Source organism: Pituophis catenifer, unplaced genomic scaffold (assembly GCF_029215685.1).
Source record: "Pituophis catenifer annectens isolate HBS135680 unplaced genomic scaffold, rPitCat1.0.hap2 SCAF_7, whole genome shotgun sequence".
In the NCBI taxonomy this organism is placed as follows: Eukaryota; Metazoa; Chordata; class Lepidosauria; order Squamata; family Colubridae; genus Pituophis; species Pituophis catenifer.
Genome location: NW_027256887.1, coordinates 64,835,290 through 64,862,593, shown reverse-complemented (window position 1 = coordinate 64,862,593; position 27,304 = coordinate 64,835,290). Strand labels below are relative to the sequence as shown.

Here is a 27,304-nt window from a genome sequence, read left to right as displayed (position 1 = left end):
ATAAGGGTGAGTTACTTATCAATAGAGCTATTATTGTAATAATATGGCTCTATAGCTATAAAACATATGCTCATCTTTAATGCATAATGATCGAAAATCATATTAACAAAATTTTTATATTACCCCCAAATGTGTCAACTAACAGGATAGGATAAAATCATATGAGTTAGAATAAAGCAATTGTTTAAAAAACAAACTTGCTTCTTAATCACTGCCAGAAAAGCACTTTTTGCTTTGTGCTTCAGACAGACACCTTCACAGTTTACATTCTCCTAATCTCAGAGGGAACAGTGGTGGAAATGCCAGTCAGTTGTCTGTGCTGATGATCTCCCATTTTCCTGGTGGATCAAAAAAACCTGTACTCCTCCAAGTCAGCCATTCCAAATTCCCAGTTCAGACCACATAAATTGGGTTAATTAATCTGACTTTTATTTTAGCATGGTTTATTTCTTTTCTTCAGGTAGTTGCACCTTGGTGTTGGTTGAACTTAAAAAAAAAACCCAGAGTTGGATTTTATTAGTATTTGTATGAGAGACCAGCAGAAAATCCCAAGGTGCAGGATAGATTGGAACTAAAAGGAAGAAAAATCCAATTACTTCTATGAGGTAGCAGAAAAGCATATGGACACATTTCTTGGAGTCAAGCCTGATTCAAAAGACTATTTGATCTAAATTAGAGAAATAGATTGTTATTCTACCCTACAACAATCCCCAAAATGAATTTCTTCACATTAATACAGTCCTCTATGATTCCTTATTTTCAAATAAGAGAACTATTTTTCACAGCTCAGTAATCTATAGTTTGTCTTAGTGATCTTATTGAATTTTTTTGGCATCACTTCTGATTTCCATATAAAGCAACTTTCATTGCATAATTTGATGGTGTGGAATGTATCTCTATTTTATGTTTATCCCAAAGTTCTGATGTCTGATCAGGGTTTATTCATTTGTATTCATTTTTTGGGAAGATTAGAGTAAGTTTAAATTGCTATCAATTATTTTTTTCCATTTCCAGTCTTTTCCATTATTACATAGAATCAAAATTAAAATGGAAAAGCTAAGATGGCTTAAAGTTTAACATTTAAAGCAGAAATGTATTAACAAGAAAATAGTCTGTTCATCTTCTATGCCTCCATGTGTCATTCAGCTTCCATAGAAATACTTCAGCAGAATATCAACTGTTGTTGTTTCTGATTCATGCTATGCTGTCCGCTACAGATTTGGATGATTTCTATGGAAATGTGTTGACCAACTCCCCAATACATAACCATGGTAATAAGCTGCATGGATTCCTCAGAAGAGAACTAGGCTGGAAATGAAATTCCAAGCTATTTCTGATTCTCAACCTAATCTAACTCTATTCATAAATTATCAGCAGAATGATATGTAAGTAGTACCCAATTCTGATTTACTATTGAAGGAGACTGGCTGGGTCAAAAGACAACTCACAGCTTTTAACAACAGCATGTCCTTATTAGGCTCAGCAGTCAGTTTGATTCCCTTTAGCAGGAAAACACCAAAGGAGAAAGATGTTCTCTTTGTAGGCTTCAATTTGTAGGCTGAAATAACATCCAGAGCCATACTGTTCTATTGCTTATTTTGCTTTTTGAACTTGAATACTGCGGGAGAGGAATTTTGGCTGTTCAGAAAGCAAGCAACCATATAAGAGATCATTATGATAACTATTTAGTCCGTCTTTGGGATAAACAAGGAAGAAAGAAGACTCTCCATTTTATTAAGAAGAAAAAACTTTGCTTTGACACGAAGTCTCCTACTGCTCCTACCACAAGATCCCACCCTCTTGGCAACTGTCCCTTAACAACAACTGACACTGACTGTCTTCAAGAGGGGAGTGAACTGATTAGCTACAGGAAGAAATGTGAAGTTCGCCAGCAGCTGAAAGGGAGAAGAGGAGACAGAAGGCAACTGTATCACAGACGCGAATGCATCACTTCATGTACTGAAAGGCAGAAGAAATCTTAGCATTTTTTTAAAAGTATGTTAATTTTTATAAAAGCAAGGATTTTGGATTGAGGCTTTTGTGCTAGTGTCATTGTTTTATTGTTATTTATATTATTGGTTTCAGCCCTTTTGCTCTTCCATTTCCCTCTTGGAAATCTGCACAAGAGGGAGGCAGAGGTCAGGGAGATGCATTGACCAGTTTCTATGGGTAGATGTCATAGCAGAGCTCTCAAGTCAACCTTCTGGACTTGAAGTTACAAAGCAACAATTCTGCAAGGAGGAGACTGACAGCTCTATTTTGGAGTGAACTAAGATGAGTGGGTAGATCTCCTGCACAAGAGACCCCAATCAAGCATCCTTTCTCTGAGTCCAGAAGGCAAAGGGGCAGAGTGCTGATTCCTGAAGAACAAACTTTTGGCCATGTGGGTCTTCTGATTCAGCATAGGACAGCTACTGAGGCATATTTCCCCTTCCCTCCCGGGAGCTTGGGGTGGGTGGATTGGGGTAAAGAAGTGAGTGATTTGGACAAGAAGCATCTGGCTCTGGCTGCGGCTGCAGCAGCTGCAGCTGCTAATTCAATCCTCTGAACCAAGGCTGCTGGCTGCACCTGAATCAAAGATTTCCCTTCTCAAGGAAGGAAAAGGTAAGTGATGAGCTTTGTATCTTTATTATACCTTGGAACAAGGGCTCCCAGAGATAATGAATGTTTCAAAAGGAAGACATTTAAAGACTTTCTAAGTAAGGAGTGTGTGTGTTTGTTTGTGTGTGTGTGTGAGAGAGAGAGAGAGAGAGAATTTAGATTTGCAAAATTTGTTGCTGGGTTCATAACTTAACCATTCAGGAATGACAAAAAAGTGGGAAAGAACAGGGGCTTGCAATTACAATTCCTCCTATAGATGCTGTGCATTTGTTTGCTTTGGATGCTCATGACAGAGCAATAGTCCTAAGGAAGGGAAAACCAGCTATTTGGGCTCAATGCAAACCCACTCTCTTTCCATCTCTCTGCATGTCAGTTTTGGATCACTTTTATTCTCACTGTGTGTTTTTAGTACCACCGTTTTATGGATGTATGCTATTGAAACAATAACTGCTTCCCACTACACTTTGACTATAGGCATAGAATCATGACATGGAACTAAAACCATTAAGGGTTCAGAACTACTGTAGATTAAAGGCACAATAAATAAAACTGGAAGATATGTTACCTAGGGTCCATAATAGTGGGTCAGTTATTTCCATTATTATAAATTAAATGGAATAAGGAGATGAATAAAGGTTCCACAAAAAAGGAGAAATGGGCACTTGGTTTAGAAAGTAAACCAACTATCTACTGGCTCACTGAGTAACTCAACTGAGAATTATTCTCTTTTTGCATCATCAGCTTCATGTTTCCTAGAAAACTAGCTGAAGTGTTTGAAAGAAAATACTGTCACTGAACTTGTGGGAAAGGTTGTGATCTAATAAATTGCCATTAAAAGTAAAGTCATGGAATTAAAAATAGAAGGGGGGGGACGGTGACAGAAATTAAACTTGTAGCAATTAAATACTCACTCATTCTTCCTTTACCTTTTCGATGCATCACAAATGCACAACACAGCCCCCAAACATTAACTGAATCACTTAAGCAGAAAAGCAGAAAAACAGAGAGGTGAGAAATAGGAGGATAGGCATGGTGACTAAGCTATCTTCAAGTATGGCTTCTCATTTTTTTATTGGGCTTTTCAGAGGCCACACAAAAAGGCTGCAGCAGTCAATGTGCTGAAGGATCTGAATTGCTTTTGTAGTAGGTAGGGTGCACTTTTGGAATCAATAACAGAGCAAATGGAATTGGACAGTCAAAATGAATACAAAGCAATGCTAATTAAACTGTAATAAGAAGGGCTTTTTCCCATTTTGCATGGATCTTTCTATTTTTTATTTGATATTTTACTATCTATACTATACCTCATAAGATAGTAAGGAGTGCAGTTGGTGCTTAGACACTGGGAGGAATCAGGCAATCTCAGTTTAATAGGTAAGTACCATTATCATTACTGACTTTACTGATGGGGCAAATCATTCATTAGTGCTTTGTTTGTCACATCTAAAAATCATATTGCAGAGGAACATTGAAAAGGGATAAGTTGCTGCTATTATTTTTAAGAGCTGCAGGTTCAAAACTGCATGAGACGATGCAAAATGTTTAAATTATGAATTCAGCACATTGCTGTTGAGCTGAAATGTATTTATAGCAATGAAAGGTCCAAATCCTGAAGATAAAAGTATCAACAGCTGGTTAGGACATAACCAGCAATTCTGCAGAATATACTGTTAAGGTTTGCATTTTGTATCTAGGGAGAGAACATTTCAAATCAAAAGGATTAGATGAATGTGTTAAGTATTTTAAACAAAGCACAAACAACTGTTACAGTGAGGTTGAAGAGCAGAAAACAGCTTTAAAATGGACTTTTGATTTCCTGAAATTCAGTATTTGGAGCAGATAATATCTTAAGGTCTGACCCCTGAAACCTTCTCTGTGTGAATTTAAACAAAGATGAAATACTTTTTTACCAAAAAAAAAAAAAAAAAAACTGAGTGGGAAGCAAGAAAAAGATTTAATCCAAATATTTTTATTCAGAAATTTGATCACTCCTATAAATATATAGGAGAAAACATTATGGCAAGATCATAGCTGGAAGGCAGAAATCCTAAGAGAGACCTATGAATAGATTTACAAATAACATGGAAGTAAATCTATGTTTGCCATTGGCTGTATTCTTTTAAAAAATGGTTTTCTGATAAGGATATCAGCATGATACTAACATTTTTATTTTAATTAAGTGTTGCACCTTATGATTCTTAATGAACATATCTTTTCTTTTATGTACACTGAGAGCATATGCACCAAGACAAATTCCTTGTGTGTCCAATCACACTTGGCCAATAAAATTCTGTTCTGTTCTGTTCTGTTCTGTTCTGTTCTGTTCTGTTCTGTTCTATTCTAATTGTACATTTAATACGTTTTAGATGCATATATCTAAAAATATAAAAGCTGGGTTCTATAATTATTAGTTGAGGGTTTCATCTTTTCTGTTAGACAGAATTGTGAGAGATGTTGCCTAACCACAAAGTTGTTGCTTAAGAACGATTTATGAATGAGAATGTGCAAAAATTTCATGTGGGAACATACTACATGTTCACTAGAAACTAACAGATATGATAGCAAAGGATTTTTAAAGAACAAACTATAGCAAAGACCATAACAACTAAAGACTAAATAATAAATAATAAAGGGTCTAAAATCTCCATCTGGTCCATTAGGATCAGAAAGCCTATGTTTTCTAAATTCTGAAGAATCTTGATGTGTCTGTCTAATCAAGCCTGTGTTATCATAACTGCCTCTTTCTTTTGAATAAGAAAACAGCTTGGTAAGGGAGAGATTGCTGACAAGTGATTAAGGTGATTAAATGGTTAGTTTTAAAAGCTTTAATTATCTGATGACCTTGTTTATGAGCAATGAGAGGCCCTTTGTAAAAAGAAAATTGGGACTTAATTGGGATTGAGGTTGCAATCAGAAGCATATTGATTGAGGAATAGATCTACTAAAATGGGACCTCCTTCCAAATAAACATGTTTTACCAAGCCTATTTGACATTTTCTGGTCTGTACTCCTTAGAGATATTTGATGGTCTGCACCCAGGTTTTTCATTCCACATCTTCATTCTCATCAAATGATTCCAGCCAGTATGAAAGGCTATATCAACACCAGGCTTAGACAACAAGCCAGTCACAAACGGATTAACAAATCTCTATGGAGATTCTCAGATAACCCCTTTAACTGATCAATACGCTCCCCCTCCCCTCCCCCCCCCCCGTCAATCATTGATGTATGAAAAACATCATTCAATTAGTGTCCTGGGCCAAGTTTCTTCTGCTCATATATAAAATAAACTTTCAACTATTCCATACAAAAGAAAGACTCTCTCTGCTCTACATCCCATATCTTTATTTCATGCTGTGTGCGTTTGTCTGGTGGTATGAAAAAAAAAATCTGGGGAGTTATGAGGTGGTGATGCTACAAGGCTACTAATACCTTCTTGCATTTTAAAAACCCATATATAATAAAAGACAGATTAGGGATCACCATGAAGAAGATCTATCTATGTCAGAAGTCTTCAAACTTGGCAGGTTTAAGCCTTGTGGACTTCAACTCCCAGAATTCTCCAGCCAGCTATGCTATGCTGGAGAATTCTGGGAGTTGAAGTGCACAAGTTTTAAAGCTGCCAAGTTTGGGGACCCCTGATCTATGTGGTCACTAAGAGTTGATAACAACTTGGTGCAATAAAGTCACACTAAATTAGTAGCACATCTTTTGGAAGCTATGACACCTGAACCTCTGTGGGGAGAGAAGGAAGCAATGATTGGATTGAGTCCAGGGAGTAGGAGATACAGTGGATCAAGAGGTCCATCAGTAGAAGATAAGCCTGCATGTGCGTTTCGGGTGCATTACAGTGCCAGACACACCATAGTTTATGGAGAAAGGAATCAGTTTCTGAACATAGTTAAACTTTGCAGATATCCAGAACAGATTTTGTACTGATAAAGTGACTACTTGTGGAATTGTCCTAAATTAGTCTGGGATGACAAGAATTATTTTCAATTCAAAAAGACAATAAATGAATAGCTAGTAATCAGACGCCTTTCCATAACATTAAAATACTCCTGGCTGACTCATCATTCAAGCCCACTTGGTGAAATGACATTCAAAATGAGGGACTCTCTCTCCTCTCATATTGCATTTTAAAATGCTGAAAAGGATGCAATTGATTTAAATAAAATTTAATTGCCTGAAAGTCTATATAACCCAAGTCAATCCAATTCACAAAACGTTGTGAATCTAATGTAGTCTGGAATACTCTCTGAAATAAGAATTACAAATTCTTACAAATTCTGATTTTTATATAGCATTAACCGTAGTATTATACTATACCAAAAATATCTAGATAACATTCTGGGTTTATTCAGGGATTATAAACAATACTTATAGGGCCATCAGTTGAATTTTCTTTCCCCCACATAACATTTGCTAAGATTTCTTTTTCCTCCCTTAGTGATGTTTACTGTTTTGCTACTGATACTTAGAAATGGTAGAACATGAGTTTACATGTTTAACTACTATAAACCACAATTAAGCTACATTTAGTCCACCATTAACCACTAGTGGTGTATGCATTGATGTTACTCCATGTGCTTGCCTTTCCCACACAATATACCTTCTCCAGGATTCTTAGCTGAAAGATATTTGTCGAAATAAAGCATCCAAAGATACCTATTATCTGCAAAAAGATAATATTGGATTTCACTGTCACTGAAAAGCATTAATATGATGAGGATGTTTGGTCACACAGTCACCCAGAATGTTTAGAATGGCTTTGACATTTTCATCCACCTACCAAGTCTTTCCCAAAGACCTATAAATGTTATTGTTTGATGGTACTAAAAGTATTACTGCAGGACGGAACTTAAACGTAAAACAATAAGATTGGAAGGAATCTTAGAGGTCTTCTAACCCAGTGGTCGGCAAACCACGGCTCGTGAGCCACATGCGGCTCTTTGGCCCCTTGAGTGTGGCTCTTCCACAAAATACCGAAAAGTCCACAAAGTGTTGAAAAGTCCTTCAGCCAGTGAGAAGAAAGCATGCGCGAAGATGGCAGCAGTGACCATGTTTTCGGCGTTGTGCGCCAGTGGCTGGGTAGAAAAGAAGCCTCTCGGCTTCCAAGTTCAGCAGCAGGCTCAGTCCCTTCACACAGGGTTGTTTTTCTCCATGCCCGAGAAAGATCAAAAGGCGCAGAGCAGCCTTTAATTAGGTAAAAGAAAACAAACCACTGAGGGAAGGAGCCCACTGAAACTGCCGGCAATGCAGCCTCCCCCTCTCTCCACAGCTTGGAGCTCCAAGCAGAAGAAGTCCTCGGCTGTTGCAAAGAAGCAGCAGCTCTGGGTGTGCCACGCTCGCTTCGTTCTCTTTGAGAGCTGCTTTGCAGAGAAAGAAGCGGGCATGGCTCATCTAGAGCTGCCGCTACTTTGCAACAGCCGAGGACAGAAGAGTTCACTCAGGAGCAACGCCAGCAAGGAAGGCGGCTGGGTCGGAGGGAGGCGTAGCCCGAGCTCTCTGGGATGGGTAAACAAGTGTGGGGATGTGAATGGGAGTAGACTTGGCCCTCCACATGTTGCATCCCCCTCCCCCTACTTTTTAATTGTAGTTAAAAAACTAATTAAGTTAATTTATTTATTTATTTATAATTAGACTTCTATACCGCCCTTCTCCGGAAAGACTCAGGGCGGTGTACAGCCATATTAAAACACATAGAATTACAAAGTATAAAACCAATTAAAATCAAATATATAAAAAGGCTCAAAAATTTAAAACATTTAATAACAATATACCTACCTAAATAGTTTAAGTTTAAAATATTTGGCTCTCAAAAGAAATTTCAATCGTTGTACTGTTAATATTTGGCTCTGTTGACTAATGAGTTTGCCGACCACTGTTCTAACTCAACCCCAGCTCAAGCCGAGGGCCTTATACCATTCCAGACAAATATCTGACCAATCTCTTCTTGAAAACCTCCAGTGATGTAAGCTGTAAACTGCTCCAAGTAAAGCTGCCTTTTGCAGTTTACTGATGGTGATTTTGTCAATGCTGATGGTGTTCAAATGGTGCTCCAGATATTTTGGATTGTACCAAAGGAGGCAATTGATACTATCCTATCTCTTGTTTGCGATAATCGTTCGATTTCTGCGCTTTCCATTTTGTTATTTTCTCTAGTTCTTTCTCTTTTGTTCTGCTGTCTCCAGGCACTGCCATGTCCACTAGCCAGACATTTTTGTCTTTCTTACCAACAATTGTTATGTCTGGGGTGTTATGTGGGAGGTGCTTGTCTGTTTAAATTCTAAAGCCCCAAAGTACTCTGGTTTGTTCATTTTCTATTACTTTGTCTATTTTGTGGTCCACCAGTTCTTACTTTGTAGGTAAATGGTATTTCTTGCAGATATTCCAATGCCCCATTGTTGCTACATTGTCATGCCATTGTTTATAGTTGTTTATAGTTAATGTTTGTTCCACTGTATTACTCTGATGGCACAGAGTAGCGTTATAACAAAAATAACATTATTTTTGCTATCATTGGTAACAATTGTTCCTTTTTTTACATCTTTTCAGATCTGAGCAATGATGAAGACTATGTCCAGTGGGAACTGCACCTTGAATGTGCCAGCCAAGAATTCCTACCGGATGGTTGTATTGGGAGCCTCCAGAGTGGGCAAGAGTTCCATTGTCTCTCGGTTTCTCAATGGCCGCTTTGATGACCAGTACACACCCACCATTGAGGATTTCCACCGCAAAGTTTACAACATTCGAGGCGATATGTATCAGCTGGACATCTTGGATACATCTGGGAATCATCCATTCCCTGCCATGAGGAGGCTTTCCATTCTCACAGGTTAGAAACATACATGTGAGGCTTAACAGTGGCAAGTTAAATTTGTCATAATCAGGGTTGATCACTTTTTGGGAGAAGAAGCAGGCTGAGGATGCTTGGGAAAATCCAAAGTTAAAAGGAAAAGGCAAAAATTGCCCCATGTTAAGTCTAAATCCTATCTTTAAGAGGCAACCACCAATCTCCCAAAGACTAAGTCAGATGCTTTTGGGCAAGAAGACTTTGGCTTTGGTTTTCATGGACAAACAAACTCTTGTGGCATGACAAGCTGCTCTGAAAATTCAAACGTATTTCTAGAGCAGCATGTGAGATAACAGTAATATCTATTGTTCAAAGAGGACCAAACCATCTTTGGTTGTATGTGAGCCCACCAATGATCTTTGGTATGTGACAGTGGTGGGATTCAAATATTTTTATTACCGGTTCTGTGGGCGTAGCATTGCTTGGTGGGCGTGGCATTGCTTGGTGGGCATAGCTTGGTGGGCATGGCAGGGGAAGGATACTGTAACATCTCCATTCCCACCCCACTCCACAGGAAGGTTATTGCAAAATCCCCATTTCCTCCCGATCAGCTGGAATTCGGGAGGCAGAGAATAGATGGGGGTGGGGTCAGCCAGAGGTAGTAATTACCAGTTCTATGAACTACTCAAAATTTCTACCACCAGTTCTCCAGAACTGGTCAGAACCTGCTGAATACCACCTCTGGTATGTGAGCCCAGCAATGCATCTGAAATGGACTTTTCTATTCACAGCTATTGATTCTTTTATACTTATATAGAAATAGTCCTGGATTCGTGACCACAGTTGAGCCCAAAATTTCCATTGCTAAGCCAGACAGTTGTTAAGTGACATTTAATAACCCTTTTTTTGCCACAGCTGTTAGACGAATCACTGCAGTTGTTAAGTTAGTAACACGGTTGTTAAGTGAATCGGGCTTCCCCATTGACTTTGCTTGTTAGAAGGTTGCAAAAAGTGATCACATGACACTGGGACCCTGCAGTTGTCATAAATATGTCCCAGTTGCCAAATGTCGAAATTTTGATCATGTGACCATGGGAATGGTGCAATAGTAATAAGTGTGAAAAACTATCATGGCACTTTTTTCAGTTCTGTTGTAACTTTGAATAGTCTCTAAACAAATGGTTTTAAGTAAAAAACTATGTCTATTAGGATTGGCTAAAGATAGACATGCATAATAAATTAAAACCAATTGATTCAATCTTATATTTAATATAAGTGGATCACACAGCAACTATTTCCTTTTTCAGGCTTATCTGCATCAATCATTACACGAAGCATTGAGATTGGACAATACTATGCATCATCATTTTTTACGGAATATAAAAAACAGCAACCACAGTCAGATAGTTTGCTGTTAGAATTTATGAAATGTAGATGCCAAACAATAGCAAGGGAGCAATATAGAGAGACTGATATATGGAAAATTGCAAAAAGTAAAAAGGGAACTTGAAGAAAACTTGAAGAACTTGGTCGCCACAATGTAAAAAAGATGTGGAGACTCTAGAAAAAGTGCAAAGAAGAGCAACAAAGAGGATTAGGGGACTGGAGGCTTAAAACATATGAAGAACCATTGCAGGAACTGGGTATGTCTAGTTTAATGAAAGGAAGAACCAGAGGTGACATGATAGCAGTGTTCCAATATCTCAGGGGCTGCCACAAAGAAGAGGGAGTCAAGCTATTCTCCAAAGCACCTGAGGGCAGGACAAGAAGCAATGGGTGGAAACTAATCAAGGAGAGAAGCAACCTAGAACTAAGGAGAAATATCCTGACAGTTAGAACAATTAATCAGTGGAACAACTTGCCTCCAAAAGTTGTGAATGCTCCAACACTGGAAGTTTTTAAGAAGAGATTGGATAACCATTTGTCTGAAGTGGTGTAGGGTTTCTTGCCTAGGCAGGGGTTTGGACTAGAAGACCTCCAAGGTCCCTTCCAACTCTCTTATTCTGTATTCTAAAACATTGGAAGATTGGGCAAGACATGTTTTAGATACTGAATGCATTAAACTTCACAGGTTGTTCAGTATTTAGTTCTTAGAGGTAGACAAGATAGAAGAAAAATAATATTAGTAATAGTATCAATTCAATTTTTCACTGAAAAGAATGCCACTACAGAAAAAATAAGGTTAAAATTCCCCTTGATGACATAGAAGCTTTGCAACCTGAATTCATTGCACTGCATCTATACATTAATGGGTCCCTTAATTCTGTGAATTCTTAAATATCTATTTTATTTAAATATCCTGAATGTTTTTCTTTTATTGCTACTGTCCCCCACCTTTACACTCTCTCCTTATGCTAGACTTTAGCTCTCACCTTCCTAGGTAGTATGGCTTTTAATTGGAAAAGTATTAAGTATTTTGGGCTTTGAACTCTGACAAATAGAAGTCACTAGACTGCAAATTCTGCCATAAAATCTATAGAATTTATAATAGTTTTGCTGTCTGCTGTTTTTAAACACATATTTCTGTATGATAAAATTGTAACCTACTGCCTTTATTATTTCTTGTTGAAATATTGCAGGAGATGTTTTCATTCTTGTATTCAGTTTGGACAACAGAGAATCCTTTGATGAGGTCAAGAGGCTCCAGAATCAGATCCTTGAAGTCAAATCTTGTCTGAAGAACAAAACCAAGGAAACGGGGGATCTGCCTATGGTGATCTGTGGTAACAAGAATGATCATGGTGAACTCTATCGCCAAGTGAGTTCTGATGAAGCTGAGAAGCTTGTCTCCAGTGATGAGAACTGTGCATACTTTGAAGTCTCAGCCAAGAAAAACACCAACGTGAACGAGATGTTCTATGTTCTTTTCAGCATGGCCAAACTACCCCATGAAATGAGTCCTGCTCTTCATAGGAAGATCTCTGTGCAGTATGGTGATGCTTTCCACCAAAAGTCCTTCAGGATGCATAGGGTCAAAGAGACAGATGCCTTTGGCATGATTTCCCCATTTGCTCGTCGACCCAGTGTCAACAGTGATCTGAAATACATAAAATCCAAAGTCCTCAGAGAAGGACAAGCAAGGGAGAGAGAGAAATGCACAATCCAGTAAAAGAAGCTCCATTGAGAAGGGGAGTCCATAGTATATGTGCAGTGCCTTAAAGAAAGTGGCTGAAGAGAGACAGTCTGAAAATATTTACTGAATCATGGGTGACAACAGTGGTCATGAAAATACTTTGGCTAGAGCATTGTACCATTTCTGTAAAGATATAAATAAATTAAAACACAGCATTGTAAATACTTGAAGCTGCTATGGTATATACTGTAACTGCCATACACAGCCCTTATTATTTGGTCTTTTGGTTTTTGTATTTTTTTAACAGAAAAAAAACACTCCCTCTTAATTTTCTCTTTTTGTTTTCCTTTGTTTCAAGAAGCTTTAAGTTATAAAGAAATTTGAACTTCAATTTTATATAAAAACAGTTAAAAGACGGGCCTGATTTGTACAGGTTTCTTGAGTAGCCATCATGCAGGAGACAATCTGATAACAAGATGAAAACTGGGTGTTGTATTCCTCCAATTCCTCATCCAAAGAAGATTCAAACATTCTGAGGAAAATATACTTCTTTGTGCCAATGATAATTCTTCATCGTGTCGCTACAAATACTACATTTCATAATTTTTCCCTGTTTTTTTTGCAAATGACAAAGTGTTTGTTTTAATTAATGTGTGAATTAGTTGGCAAGTATGATCTAGAAATACCAGCTGATTTTCAGTTATATAATATGTAAATAATTGAAATATATCTACTGTAAGAACAGCACACCTGTTTCATGTGATTTTCTGTTCCTAAAAAACATCATATCCATATACTTGGAAACTTTTATTGTACATCCATCCAATGATTCTGCTTTCTACCATTCTGGTAATAATGACATTGGATGTGCAATGCCAGGTGTTTTACTCTATCCTCAAACTTTCTCACATTAAAGTTGTAAACCTGTGGAGATTAATCTGAGAGTAAGCCCAACTGAATTTAAGAGATTGTGATATAAGGCTCTAGGCCAATGTAGACTGAAAATAGGACTAAACACTTAAGCATTCATTGCTGAACAAAGCTTGCACTTAAGGCTGAGCAAGTAGTTATTAAACAATGATGTTTATTTTTCATTAAAAATATCTGACCAGCAGCTACATTTTTCCCATGTTCAAATGGCTGAGAAGTTTCTGGTTTGTGGTGTAGCTATTTATTTGCAAAAAGAGGGTTCAGAGTTTAAATTTAACATGACTGTCTTCCAAGCCATGTCCATTGTCCATGTACCGCAATACTGAGTGCCCCATAATACAGAGTGAGTAAGAGCTTATATACTTATATACTTATATACTTTTATAATAAAAGTATAAAATAAAAAGTATAAAATAAAAACATAGCTTTTCTTTCCTCAACCTGCTGCCTTTTAGATCAATTGGGTCTATTAGGAATTCTTTGGCCTTTGCTTGGAATTAGTCCAAAATATCTGGAGGGAACCAAGTTGAAGACATCTGATGTATCTATTTCCATTTAAAAAACAACAACAAACTTAATATTGGTGGATTTCTTCCAGACAATCTGTTTACCAGAATGTTTGTGGAGAAAAAGAGCACTGTCAGAATTAGCTTGGATTATTACTAAAAGCCTACTTGATTATCTTATCTGACTCTTGAATAAGTCTTAGTATCTATAGTACCCATGTGAATAAGAATTAGAGTTTGTTCTGAGCCAGCTGCCTAAATGTCTTTCCTTCTTTCTTGGTGTTCTTTTTTTCTTTCTCTTTTTTCAGCTATGATAATTCTCTGTTCATAATGGTCATATATCAGAACAGAACTGAATTTTGTATACCTCAGAATTATTAAGAAGGTTTGAACCCATTTGTCTTGAATAGGGAGATATTGTAGGGAATAATGGGGACACAATTGTGCTAACCCAGGTCCCTCCTGCCCCCATCAGTCTCAATGACGTCCTTCCTTCCTTCCTTCCTTCCTTCCTTCCTTCCTTCCTTCCTTCCTTCCTTCCTTCCTTCCTTCCTTTCTTCCTTCTTTCCTTCCTTCCCTTTGACTAATAGAAGTTTTTTTTATAAAATTACCTCAGACATGAATGTGTACTGTAATGTATGTGGTTGTGTATGCACATACGTGCCTAGCAGGGAGAAGAGACACTTCAGTCTCCGTAATGTTAACCACCTGTCCACAATGTAGATTTCTAAAATGCTCTACCAGCCCTTGAATATATCACACCTCTTTGTAATATTATACCTCATACACTGTATATATGTGAATAGTACTGTGTGCTTTAATTGGCAATGCAAGCTTTACTGGCATAAAGAAAAGTTCACTCTGACATCTAATAATTAAGTAAGGTGAGTATATATAGAAGTTCTTGTGGGACAAAATGGTCTCCTATCTACTTCTACAAGATTACATACTTCCTTGTTTGTTATATAAAATTCAATATTGCTAATTTCCTAGTGCCATTTCAGCCATTAATGACATTTTGAAAAGATTCTGCATTTGTATAGATGTTTTTCTCTCTTTCAATAAATGTGATCTATTTATTAACTGTGTCCTGGATTTATTTATTTTTATAAAAATGTGATCAGGTAGCTGATTTGCTCTGGATGGCCAGCAGTTTAATAGCAAATTACCATGCATCGAATCACACAATTTACAGGAGTGTACAAGAGAGCAAGCGATGACTTACACATTTGCATCAAAAATTGTGATGCAGAATTGTGTGATTGTGTGCGATCCTATGCATCATTGCAGTATATTATAGATGCTACTGACACCATTGTTCTAATATAGATTCATAGGAATGTTCCAGTTGAAAAATAACTATTTAAATTAATGGGTGGATTCTCAGCAACAGAAAAACAATTTTCCTCACTATAGACATTGTAAGGTTTCTTATCAAAGGGGAACCCACAGCCATATAAATGTAATAATTTAAATAAATAATAGCCATTTACCGCCACAGAAGTTAATGCTGGCCAACGGCCCATCAAACTGAACTAGGTCAATCCTGATTGAAGGATAACTTTGGAAATAGAAAGAAATTTTGCTTCTGGAGAACCAGAGAAATTTGTCTGAGGCAGCCTGACATCTGAGACAATATAACAATAGATCCTGGTTTCTGTAGCAACCAACATTTCCTAAGCAATTCCACAAAATGAAAACCAGTCATGCCTGCAGGAGAAGAAAAGCAGGAATATTGGAATCTGCCCCATGTCTTTTATCTACTGCCCAATAGAATAACTTCAGACAGCTCACATTTATAGAGGAACAGAAAGGATAAATAATGTTTACTTCTTTTCCCTTCCTTGCTGGTCTTATGTCGTTATCACCTGAAGCCATTCTTACCATGAGTGGCTTGCAATTATTGCTACAATTCTTAATTAACATGATCCATCAACTGCAATTATATTAGCAAGAGTTACATGAAACAGAATCTACAGAGCTACAAAATTAATGAAATTGGGGCTAGGGGAGATAGATCCCCCTCATTTCAAGGTATTACATATTGCTTAGTCCAGGTAATGGTTATATCCACTTACATGGGGAAGGGGTCAGTCCAGGAGCAAAAGATTTGAGTTCAAAGTCACAGTCAGCTATGAGTGTCTTTTGTCTCACGAATCATTAAAGTATTTGAGAGATGTATAGCCTTATGTAATGAACTGAGATCCCCAGAAGAAGGATAAGATAAAATAAATATGTCTTGCAGACAGAAAATAAAGATCCTTTATTTGCAGGAGTGAGTCACATTTTCTGTGGTTTCCTATTTCTCTCTCTCTCTTTTTTCATTTGTGCTTGCTTACTGCACATTTGTCTGAGAATTTTTTTGACAAAAACCATAGCACAAAATTATTATTAATATATACAGGTAGTCCTCAAACTACGATCACAGTTTGAGTTCAAAATTTCTGTTGCCAAGTGAGACAGTTGTTAAGTGAATTTTGCCCTATTTTAGAACCTTCTTGCCACAGTTGTCACTGCGGTTAAGTTAGTAACAAGGTTGTTAAGTGAATCTGGCTTCCCCATTGATTTTGCTTGTCAGAAGGTCGCAAAAGGTGATCATATGACCCTGGGATACTGCAAATGTCATAAATATAAGTCAGTTGCTAAGCATCTGAAATTTGATCACATGATCATGGAGAAGCTGCAACAGTCATTAGTGTGAAAAACGGTCATAGGTCACTCTTTTTCAGAGCCATTATAATTTCAAATGGTCACTAAATGAACTGTTGTAAATTGAGGATTACCTGTGTTTGTTTTTTTTTATTATTATTTGATTTATATGCCGCCCTTCTCCGGAGACTCAGGGCGACTTACAATGCGTTAAGCAATAGCCTTCATACTTTTGTATATTTATACAAAGTCAGCTTATTGCCCCCACAATCTGGGTCCTCATTTTACCTACCTTAGAAAGGATGGAAGGCTGAGTCAATCTTGAGCCTGGTGAGATTTGAACTTACAGTAATTGCAGACAGATTGATGTTAATAACAGTGCTTTAGTCTGCTGCACCACCAGTGTTTGTCTTACATTAATATTTTTGCTAATACATAAGTCCTATAACTTATACATTTAGGAGCCCTGGTGGTGCAATGGTTAGAATGCAGTATTGCAAGCTAACTCTGCCTATGGCCAGGAGTTCGATCCTGATGGGCTCAAGCCTTCCATCCTTCTGAGGTCTGTAAAATGAGGACCCAGATTGTTGGGGGCAAGGTACTGACTCTGTAAACTGCTTAGAGAGGGTTGTAGAGCACTATGAAGCAGTAGTGCATCTGTTAAAAGACTGCTAACTTTGCTTTAAAAGGAAAGGCAGACAAATTTCTCTTTCTCTGATAGGTAGTTTAAGAAGTATACACATTAAAAAGTACTGGGCAGAGAAATAACAAATGCTAAGAAAAAATACTATATACTGTTATCTCCCTGATCTTACTAAGGAACTTCTGTTGAAGACTCTATTAACCATACTCTAGTTCTATTATTGTCTGGGTATTTATACATGACTACCTTGGGACTGTTTCCAAGATTGTAATTATATTATGCATCCCACCTTATTAGCTCTTGGTTTTATTTTTTTAAGTTCAGTTCCAGTGATCCTAGCAATTTCATAAGCACTTAGGCCTCACCATATGTTTCAAATATAAACCGAGTGTTTTAATCTGAGCCACATCTCAGACACTTTAGTCCTGGAATATCTGAATTCATACAACTTGTGCTTGCATCTGTGTTTTGTTATTAAAGATCATGCCCACATGGACAAGATAAATAGCATTAACACATACCAGGTAAGATTTCCAGATCTCTGTGGAATGAGTTAAAAATAACTTTAGCCCTAATTAGAAATTTGCTTTACATGCCATAGTCTATTAAAGAGTCAGACTTTCTTCTCTTGCTACATCTTCTCTATTTTGTTCATCAAATTATATTATTATGTATTCATTTTCATGTATCCAAGAAACAAAATGTCTAGAAGGTCTGAAAAAATGCACCTGTTTTGCACCTGGAAAGTCTAGTTCAATCCCACACTATGAGACAGGGATGAGGAAATTGTCTGATACCTGAACAGCCATAGCCAACTTGTATATCCAGATTCTGATATCAATTGTCCTTTGAAGAAGTTGGAGAACACATCATTTCTTCCTCCACCCACCCACCCACCCAAAATATGTATTATTATTTTAATTCTATTAGAATTTTTCAAAACAAAAAAGGAGGAAAAATAAAAAATAGAGAGATATGAAAACAGAAGAAAACATACAAAATTATGCCTTCTACCTTTCTTTCTCTCAAGCAGTTACCATTTCATTGTTTGCTTCATTCTTCTTCAATCTTTTTAAATCCCCAAATCCAGAAATCAGTTCAGTATTTTCTTCACACAACAAAAAGTCCATATAAAGTCTCCAGTCTTTAAAAAAAGTCTTTTATCATTTTTTTCTAACTAAACTGATCATCACAATTCAGTTAATTTTATAATTATAACACACACACACATCTATATATATATATAAAGTTTTATTAATTTTTTAAAAGAAAGATAAAAGGAAGAAGGAAGGAAGGAAGGAAGGAAGGAAGGAAGGAAGGAAGGAAGGAAGGAAGGAAGGAAGGAAGGAAGGAAGGAAGGAAAGAAGGAAGAATGGTTAAAATTGGGAAAAGAAGAAAAATAGAAAAATAGAAAAGAAAAAAGTAGCTTCCGGTGTTCTTTACAGTAGTTATAAGTACAATGATGAATTTAGCTCTTGCTCTATGGTTACGACATAACTCTCTTCTTTCTATAATCTATTTTGTCTATTCATGAAATCTGTAAATGGTAAATTCAGTTTTTTTTCTTTTACCCAACAGACTCTTAGCTACTCAATTTACAAGTCATCCACAAAAATCTCACTTTTTGCAATTTACTTACAAGGAGCAGCAGTTCGGACTGCAAGTAGGTGATCTCACAATCTCTCCTTTTTCTGAAATGACTACATTGGCCAGAATTCACCATCTGGCTGCTGATTTCCCTCTCTATACCATCCCTGCTCCTTCAGGGACATTTAGCTCACCATTCATGCTCAACAAAAGCCATTTCATTATTTATTCTATCCTTGTTCATATAATAATATTGCTGCATTTACCATATTCATTTCTCATATTCTTTTTCTAATTCCATGCCCATATATCCAATAAGATCTATTGTTCAAAACAATATGTATGCCTTGTAAAGCAGAATGAACCAATAATCTCTACTATAACTTATTGCCAATTGCATTTTAATAAGACAGTACTGGAAGTTGAAAAAATAACTTTATGTGTTATGTTTAAAATTTCTTGTAGGAAACCAGAAAGACATGAATCTTTGACATTCATACATGATACCAATGGAAATGAATATATGTAGCTCAGGATTGAACTGTGGCGCACTAAGGACTCCACAGACATGAATCTGTTATGAATTTCCTCCAAACAATGTGGGCCCTTCTCCCATTACCATACTTTCTTAAGGATCTTCCCTCATGTCTCTGTCTGATCATGTCCAAATGCAATTTTGTCCCATCAACTTTTTGGATAATATCAACCTCCAAAGATCTAAATGGGGAATCAGTTCAGAAACATTCTCAATCTCCAATAGAGGAGAAGGGCTCATCAACTCTAGCATCTTATTTCCCACAATGGTCAGCTACTTGCTTCTACTGTATGAAAGTGACGGAGGTTCAGCAGCTTCAGACCTTTATAAATCTATTTCTGGCTTTACAGTAGATTGGAAACCACAGTAAAACTGCTCTTTTCTTTGAAACTGTGGAGCACATAAATGTACACAGCAGGAAGTAAGAACACAGATGGGTGCAATACAAGAAATGTATTTTATTACCCTTTTGGGTGGAATGAGACATGAGGGGGGTGTTTTTACTGCAGGATTTGCAGCTGTTAATTAAATGATATCCTTTGCTCTTTGTTCTCAGCATTTTGGGGTTGGCAGAAATAAAAATGAATGCAATTCATTTTCAAGCCTTTTTTGACAGGTTGAGTGGCTATTCTTCTATTTCACTGAGCAACTTGAAGCTTTGGTATTATGGAACAGCTGGACAGATAGACAAAATACACATATTGCAACATATATTTTTTGCATTTAATTATTTCAATCATATGTTCTTTCTCGTAGAGTAACCTTATCTGCTAACAAGAAGTGGGAACTTTTGCCTGTTTACTATAGTTTACTATAGTCCAGTTAGGTTGTGAGGCTGGGCCTCCTCTCGTTTCCCAGTAATTCTTGATTTTGTTTTAAAATTTCTCTTCACATGTTATCAGTTGGAGTAAACTACCTATACTAATTCTAGGAAAGGGTATATGAAGCATTTGATGTAGAGTGTTCTTAAGTAAGCTTGGCATTTAGATGTGGTAGAACCAAGGTGGCCTGCTACCTCTGGTCTACTTACTCAACACATCATGATCAGTGGTGAAATCCAAATTTTTTTACTACCAGTTCTGTGGGCATGGCTTGGTGGGCGTGGCAGGGGAAGGATACTACAAAATCTCCATTCCCATCCCACTCCAAGGGAAGGATACTGCAAAATCTCCATTCCCTCCCCACTCCAGGGGAAGGATACTGCAAAATCCCCATTCCCTCCCCACTCCTGGGGGAAGGATATTACAAAATCTCTATTCTCACCCCACTGTGGGGCCAGCCAGAGATGGTATTTGCTGGTTCTCAGAACTACTCAAAATTTCTCCTACCGGTTCTCCAGAACCTGTCAGAACCTGCTGGATTTCTCCCCTGATCATGATATTGTTAAACATTCATTGTTTAAAGCCCTATTCTGGCTCTGGAAAAAAACAAAACAAAAATCTTGTGCAAGAGTTGTTCTATTCTAGGTTGTTTCTTCTCTCTCTATATGGCACACTTGTCCTTTCCAAGCTAAAAAATTACAAGGATTCCCAAACATTGTGAACATTGCATTTTGAAAGAGGTAGCCAGGATTGCATAAAGCATTCCAAATAGAACAATGCTGTAGAACTGATTTATATAACGGCACTATAAGACTGGACATTTTATTTTCATTTCTTTTCCCAAAGGATACTTAGCAAGTAATTTACCTTACCTTCCTTTCTATAACACAGAGTTGGCATCTCCTTGGCATCTCCTTTGAGTCTTCCTCAGCGAAATAGTAATAGATCCCTTCACAATAAACATGTCAGCTGATGATCTCATAACAGTAACATTGGAATATTGCCTTGGGTGCTGAACATCACGTTACTAAACTTGAAGGCTGGGAAATAACACAGGAAAGACAACAGAAATAATATTGTGGCATCAAAGAAACAGTTTCTTTATGAGGAGGTACTAAAAAGAGCTAAATATATACATCTTGCTTCCTCAGTGTCTGAGCAGGGAAGAAGCACTATAACAAGAAAGACTATAACAACTCCAAAGTGGCTATGAAAGCACCAAAGAAGGACATGAATCAGATGCATTATGCTGTCATATGTGGAATTATAAATTATAAGTGTATAAGAAGTTATAAATTCTAACATAAATCAAATAAACTATGGTCTTTTCAAAATAATAAATTATAAATAACTTTTAAATTTTCTTTAAGGATTTTCCTAACATTAACATTACTTCATTTGGTTAAAATGTAAATGTGTGGCGCAGAGGCTGTTTTGTTTTTGTTTCTTCAAGTGTTCTATTACTAAGGATAATTAATGAACCACTTTGCTTCATCTTTGGTTTCAGCTCTATCAGTGTGTTAGGAATTATACAGCTAGATCACAGATGAAATCGATTGATATATGGCCCTGATGGCGAACCTATGGCACGTGTGCCACAGGTGGCACATGTAGCCATATTGGCGGGCACACACACTCAGCTGCAGCGTGCATGTGTACATCGGCCAGCTGATTTTTGGGCCTTCTGGTCCACCAGAAGTAGAGAAACAGGCTGTTTCCTGTTTCCGGAGGGCCTCCAGGGGGAGTGGGGAAGGCCTTTTTTGCCCTCCACAAACTCCTAGAAAGGCTCTGGAGGCTGGGGACAGCAAAAAATGAGCCTACCATGCCATTGTGTGCCAGGAGCAGGGGGAGCGGGGGGGTCGTGGGGGTGTACGCGGGGGCAGGGCACATAGAATTATGGGTGTGGGCACGCACGCGACACCACCACCCCGCTCCTGGCATGTGATGGCAAAAAGGTTAGCCATCACTGATATATGGTATCTTCTCCAACATGGTACCTTCTAGATTTGTTGCACTTAACACATACATTTTCCAGGCTTGTTGGCTGCAGATTATGGGAATTGAATTGGAGATTGGAAAAATCTGGTATAAGGACCATTGAGGTCAACATTTATACAAGTTCTGGTGACTTCTGAAAGCACAAGAAGTTCCCCAGCATAGAGATGGGCAACTGAAAGTCCAAGGCCAACATGTACTGTAGCTCCAAAGCCACTTTTTGTAGTCCTCAGAGAAACTTCTAACTATAAAGTGCTTCAGTAACTTCTATTCATGTAACACCTATTCATGTTTCTAGGCTTATTTTATGTTATTTTATTTTCATTGCTATGTTGCTCTTCCTCTTAGATAGACCAAGGTATTATCCAAAATACAGTTCTGCACACAAACACACACAAACTGAGTCCCACCTGATCATAAAGTGAAGCATCCTGCAACCAATGATAGAGTTAGACTGCCTTTTCAGTGGCTCTAGTATTTACTGCTACCTCCATTCTCCATTCTAAATGGGTTGGATCCTTCCATCAACCACATATTGAGTGGCACATACCATAATCCAGGCCAGCCATAATCCAAACCAGCCATTTTCATCTTTGATGGGAACCTAGTCGATCCCATTCTTTAGTTAAGAGAAAGTCAGTGATAGTTGTCCCTTGTTCAGAGAGGCATACCACAACTATAGCCACTTCAGCAGATCTAGGACACATTGAGAGGGGAAATACCATACGTATGTTTCTGGGCAGTCTGGTAGCAAGTCAGAAAATAAGATATACAATTACTACAGGCTCAAATACGACATGGAAGCATGTTATTCCTTATATGCAGAAGGTACCATGTCTAATATATAGCATCATTAAGAAAGACAGGGACCTGTGTCAAACTATGGAGAATCTCTGCTGGAGAGTATAAATTGACTTTCCCCAACCTTTTGAGATGTTAATCAATGGTCATGTTAACCCATCCAAAGGAAAGAAGACAGCTTTAGAGAAACAGCATTTTGTCTCAGAAGAAACCATCTTAGAAAAATCTATCAAAAAGAAACATATAATTTATTCCATCTTGGAACAACTTTTTAATTCTGCTTTTAATGGTGATGGAGGCAGAGATGGAAGTTTCTGTCATGGTAAATGTCTAACTGCAACATCTCCCTGACCACCCGGCCCTGCAAGGGTTAACTAACCACATATACCATAACCCCTGTAACCACTCCTTACCTCCTTGCCCCTCCTCCTGGGTATAATAGCTCCAACCACGAGGTCCACCTCCTATTCCAGATGTATACCTGAAAGAGAAAGGTACAAGGTCAGTGACCTCCAGTACCATTAAGCCCACAATAAAGATTCAGAAAAGGATTGAAATTTGTCTTTGAGTTATTGGGCTAGATCCAACATTTCACAATATGGTAGCAGAGGATGGTTGCCCATAACTCCAGATGATGACTGAACCCAACACCTACCCTGAAGAAGCAAACAGAGTACAGACCAGAGCTCTCACCAAGAAGATGGTTGAGAAGCTTGCAACCAAGGCCACAACCATGGAGGAGACAGAAGCTGGGAGCAAGCAGGACTCCAGCCTGGACTCACAATCAGATGAAGAGGGGCCATCCAAAGAGATCACCACCCTGGAAGGAGAAACAGCACAAAAAATGAATAAGTTCAAACTCTCCATCCTGAAACTGATGGAGGCAAGCAGCGACAAAGAAAACCTCATCGTGGACCTTCAAAGCCTCTTCAAGCAGCAAGAAGCAGCGATTGAGGCCCCAAAGACCACCGAGGGAGAAAAGCAAGCAGAAAAGGGTAGGCCACCCGATGATCCTGAGCAGGCCGAATCCATTTTCACGCCCTCTTCCCGGCAGCCATCTTGGGACGAGCACCAGCCAATGGGAAGCCAGGATTTGAATCCCTTGGCGCGAAAATGCCCGAACCCCGAAACAGACGAGGGGGACACAGAAAGCGACCACGAAGAAACTACTATCACTAAGAAAAAATCACCTACCGATCTCAATTTGCAGAAGGCAATCGAGACCATCACCACTGCCCTTGGCTCTGCTTTCGAGCCCCCTGCAGCACTCAAAAAACCAAAGAAAAATCCTGGAAGACACAAGAAGGCCAGGACAACCAATGACGACCAGGCGACCGAGTCACAGCCAACCAGAGACACCGCGCACACCAACAGCCGGTGCCAGAAACCGCCCACCTGCAGGAAGGATCGACCGCAGGACTCGAACTCGCCACCCGCAACACCAACTACGTGAGACCCAAGGGAGAAGAGAAGAACCGACTACTCACCCACACCACGACCTCAACCAGGCCGATCCACACGACCAGGGACCAGCGACCACGAGGGAGGATCCTCCCCCGCCGCCGACATCACCGCCGAGCCGCTGGGTGCAGGGAATCCTCAACCTACGACCTCCGCTGCTGCCGCACCGCTGACCCGTGGAAGTCCTCAACTTACGACCGCGTCGCCTCCTCACCTTCTTCCATTCTTCGCCGGGGATCCAGCCATCCAGCAGTGGTGTCCACCTTCAGGAGGAACCTCCGGACCCACCGGGGGTGGGTCCAGCCTCCCACCAACAGGCCTAGGCCTAGGCCTGGGAGCCCCAGCAGCAGGAACCTCACTCGATGGACTCCAGCACAGAATGAGCTTCGTGCATGCCCAGTACCTGCCTGTAATAAGAGAAGCAAGCTACATAGATCCAAGCAAGTACAGAATGGCCACAGACATCCCAAAGCCTTATTGTGTGTTCAATCACAGTATGGACCATGGACAGCTCCCCCCAGTAAGTAACCTTACTAACATTTCTGGGGCAAATTATGCCAATTTGCCAAAATTACAGTTAGATGGGGGTAATATTATAGAATGGAGTCAGCAATTAAGGATTGCTCTCATGAGAGAGAATGCACTGTTCCTGGCTAACAGACCTCCCCAAAAGCCCTGGTCACTGGAAATTGACTGTATTCATCACAGGGCATTTTGTATCATGTTAACCTCCATTCCATCTGCTATGTATCCGTCTATTGAAGACAATCTGACTGTTTATGATGTTATGCAAAAACTATGTAATCTGTTTTACAGCCAGAGTAGAGCCACAACCACTAGAATATCTAGGGAATTTCATTCCACCAAATACAAGGCGGAAGTCCCCATGAGTGAGCACGTTTTAAAGATGAATGCTACAAGGGCAGAGCTCATGCAGAGGGAGGAAATCATCACTGAAGAGAGCATGATAAGCATAATCATAAACTCTCTTGATAGCAGTTGGGACAACTTCATAACCCAACTAAATAGCCTCAGCTTGCAATACCTAACACTAGGCACACTAACCAATCAGCTCATTGCAGAGGACAATCTGAGGAGGGACCGCCAACTGTCCAGGAGGGATTCTAGGCCCACAAAAAGATTGATTTCCAAGATAGGGCCAGGGGCACCTCAGAGTGTTACTCTTGTGGATCAAAGAACCACTTAAAGAGGGATTGCCCCAGGAACCATAGGGATAGGGGACACCATGACAGCAGAGGGGGACGGTCACCTGAACACAGGTACCCAAAGGAAAGGGGGCGAGGGTGGTCACCCAACCCCAGGAAGCAACACGAACGCAGAGACCACTCCAGGGACAGTAACTCAGGCTCTATGTACGGGATCAGGCACGATGACCCAACTGATAAACATAAGGTAGAGAGGAACACATGGCTCCTGGACTCAGGGGCCACAAACCACACTACTTGTAACCCAGAGCTGCTAGACTCACTCACAGAAATAGACTCAGAAATAAAGGTAGCGAACCAAAACAAGGTCAAAGTAGTAGGGAAGGGAAACATACACATCACACAGATAGGGGATTTAAAAGGGGCACTGTACGTACCAGAGATACCCCACAACGTACTAGCCATCACTAAACTGACACGAGACACAAACATAGAAATAAAGTTCAAGGATGGAAAGGCCCACTTGATCAAACAAGGGAACGAGATAGGAAAGGTAACCATACATGAGGGACTTCCTTACTTCACACCCGCAAGGAAGAAAGAAGGCATTGACCAACACAAACCACGAAATAGATAAGAGTCCAGAAATAGAGGGGGTACAGCGAGAGGCAGGAAGTTGCAATGAATATGCCAACAAGTCTGTGTCTATCGGGAAGCCATTGCATGATAACTGCGCCCACCTCCTCCACAGGAGACTGTGGAGAGAATGACAGAATGTACCGAAGGTCTCAAAGTAAAGAACTGCAAAAACTATCTGGAGTGTTCAATCTGTAAGCGTTCAAAGATCAAGGTTAAGGCCATCCCCAGGGATCAAAATGAACCACAGAGTCCCCCTTCCAATTAGTGCACATGGACTTGGTAGGGCCATTGAAACCATCTGTGGGGCACTGGAAGCGATTCTTCCTCACGATTGTGGATGACTACACCAGATATGGGTATGTCTACTCCCTCAGACACAAAAACGAAGTGTTTCAAAGGTTTAAAGAATTCCACAAAAGAATAGATATGCAACACAATATGAAAATAAGGCAAATAATGACAGACAGGGGCTCAGAGTTCATGGCCAAGGAATTCACGAGGTGGCTGAGAGAACAGGGCATAACGCATTACACCTCTTCACCCTTCTCCCCCTTCCAGAATGGGGTCGTAGAAAGGAAAAACGAGATGTTGCAAACGATGATGAGGTGTGCCCTGGAGGATGCTGGGATGGGGCAGCATTTCTGGTCAGAGGCGCTACACTACTCCAATTACACCCTGAACAGACTGTGGTCAAGCTCTATCAATAAAACACCATACGAGATGCTATACAACAGAAAACCCAACATCGCACACCTACACATATTCGGCGCCCCAGCCGATGTCCACATCCCCAGGCAACTAAGAAAGAAAGGGGAAAAATTATCAAAAAGACTGAGATTTGTGGGTTACGAACCAGGCACAAATGGCTACAGATTTGTCAACAACAATAACCGTTTTGTCATTTCCAGGTCTGCCAGTTTCCACGAAAACGCAAACTGGTCAAGGGTACACTCCAACGACATCCCCACCAATAGGGTTGCATTCGAACATGGCCAGGGGGAAAAGGAGGCCAGAGAGCATAAAGCCAACAATCACAAAGCGAGCATCAGAGAGTGGAAAGAAGGGCACCCCTCCCTGAAGATAGATGACCTGACAAACAAA

General features: G+C 39.2%; 1 protein-coding gene across 1 annotated transcript; it reads left to right on the top strand.

The window, feature by feature from the left end:
• Positions 1-9,168: 9,168 nt before the first annotated feature.
• On the top strand, positions 9,169-12,506 carry RASD2 (RASD family member 2). Its single transcript, XM_070947498.1, has 2 exons — positions 9,169-9,439; positions 11,977-12,506. Exons 1-2 carry the CDS (start codon positions 9,169-9,171, stop codon positions 12,504-12,506), a joined length of 801 nt encoding a protein of 266 aa, XP_070803599.1.
• Positions 12,507-27,304: the final 14,798 nt, after the last annotated feature.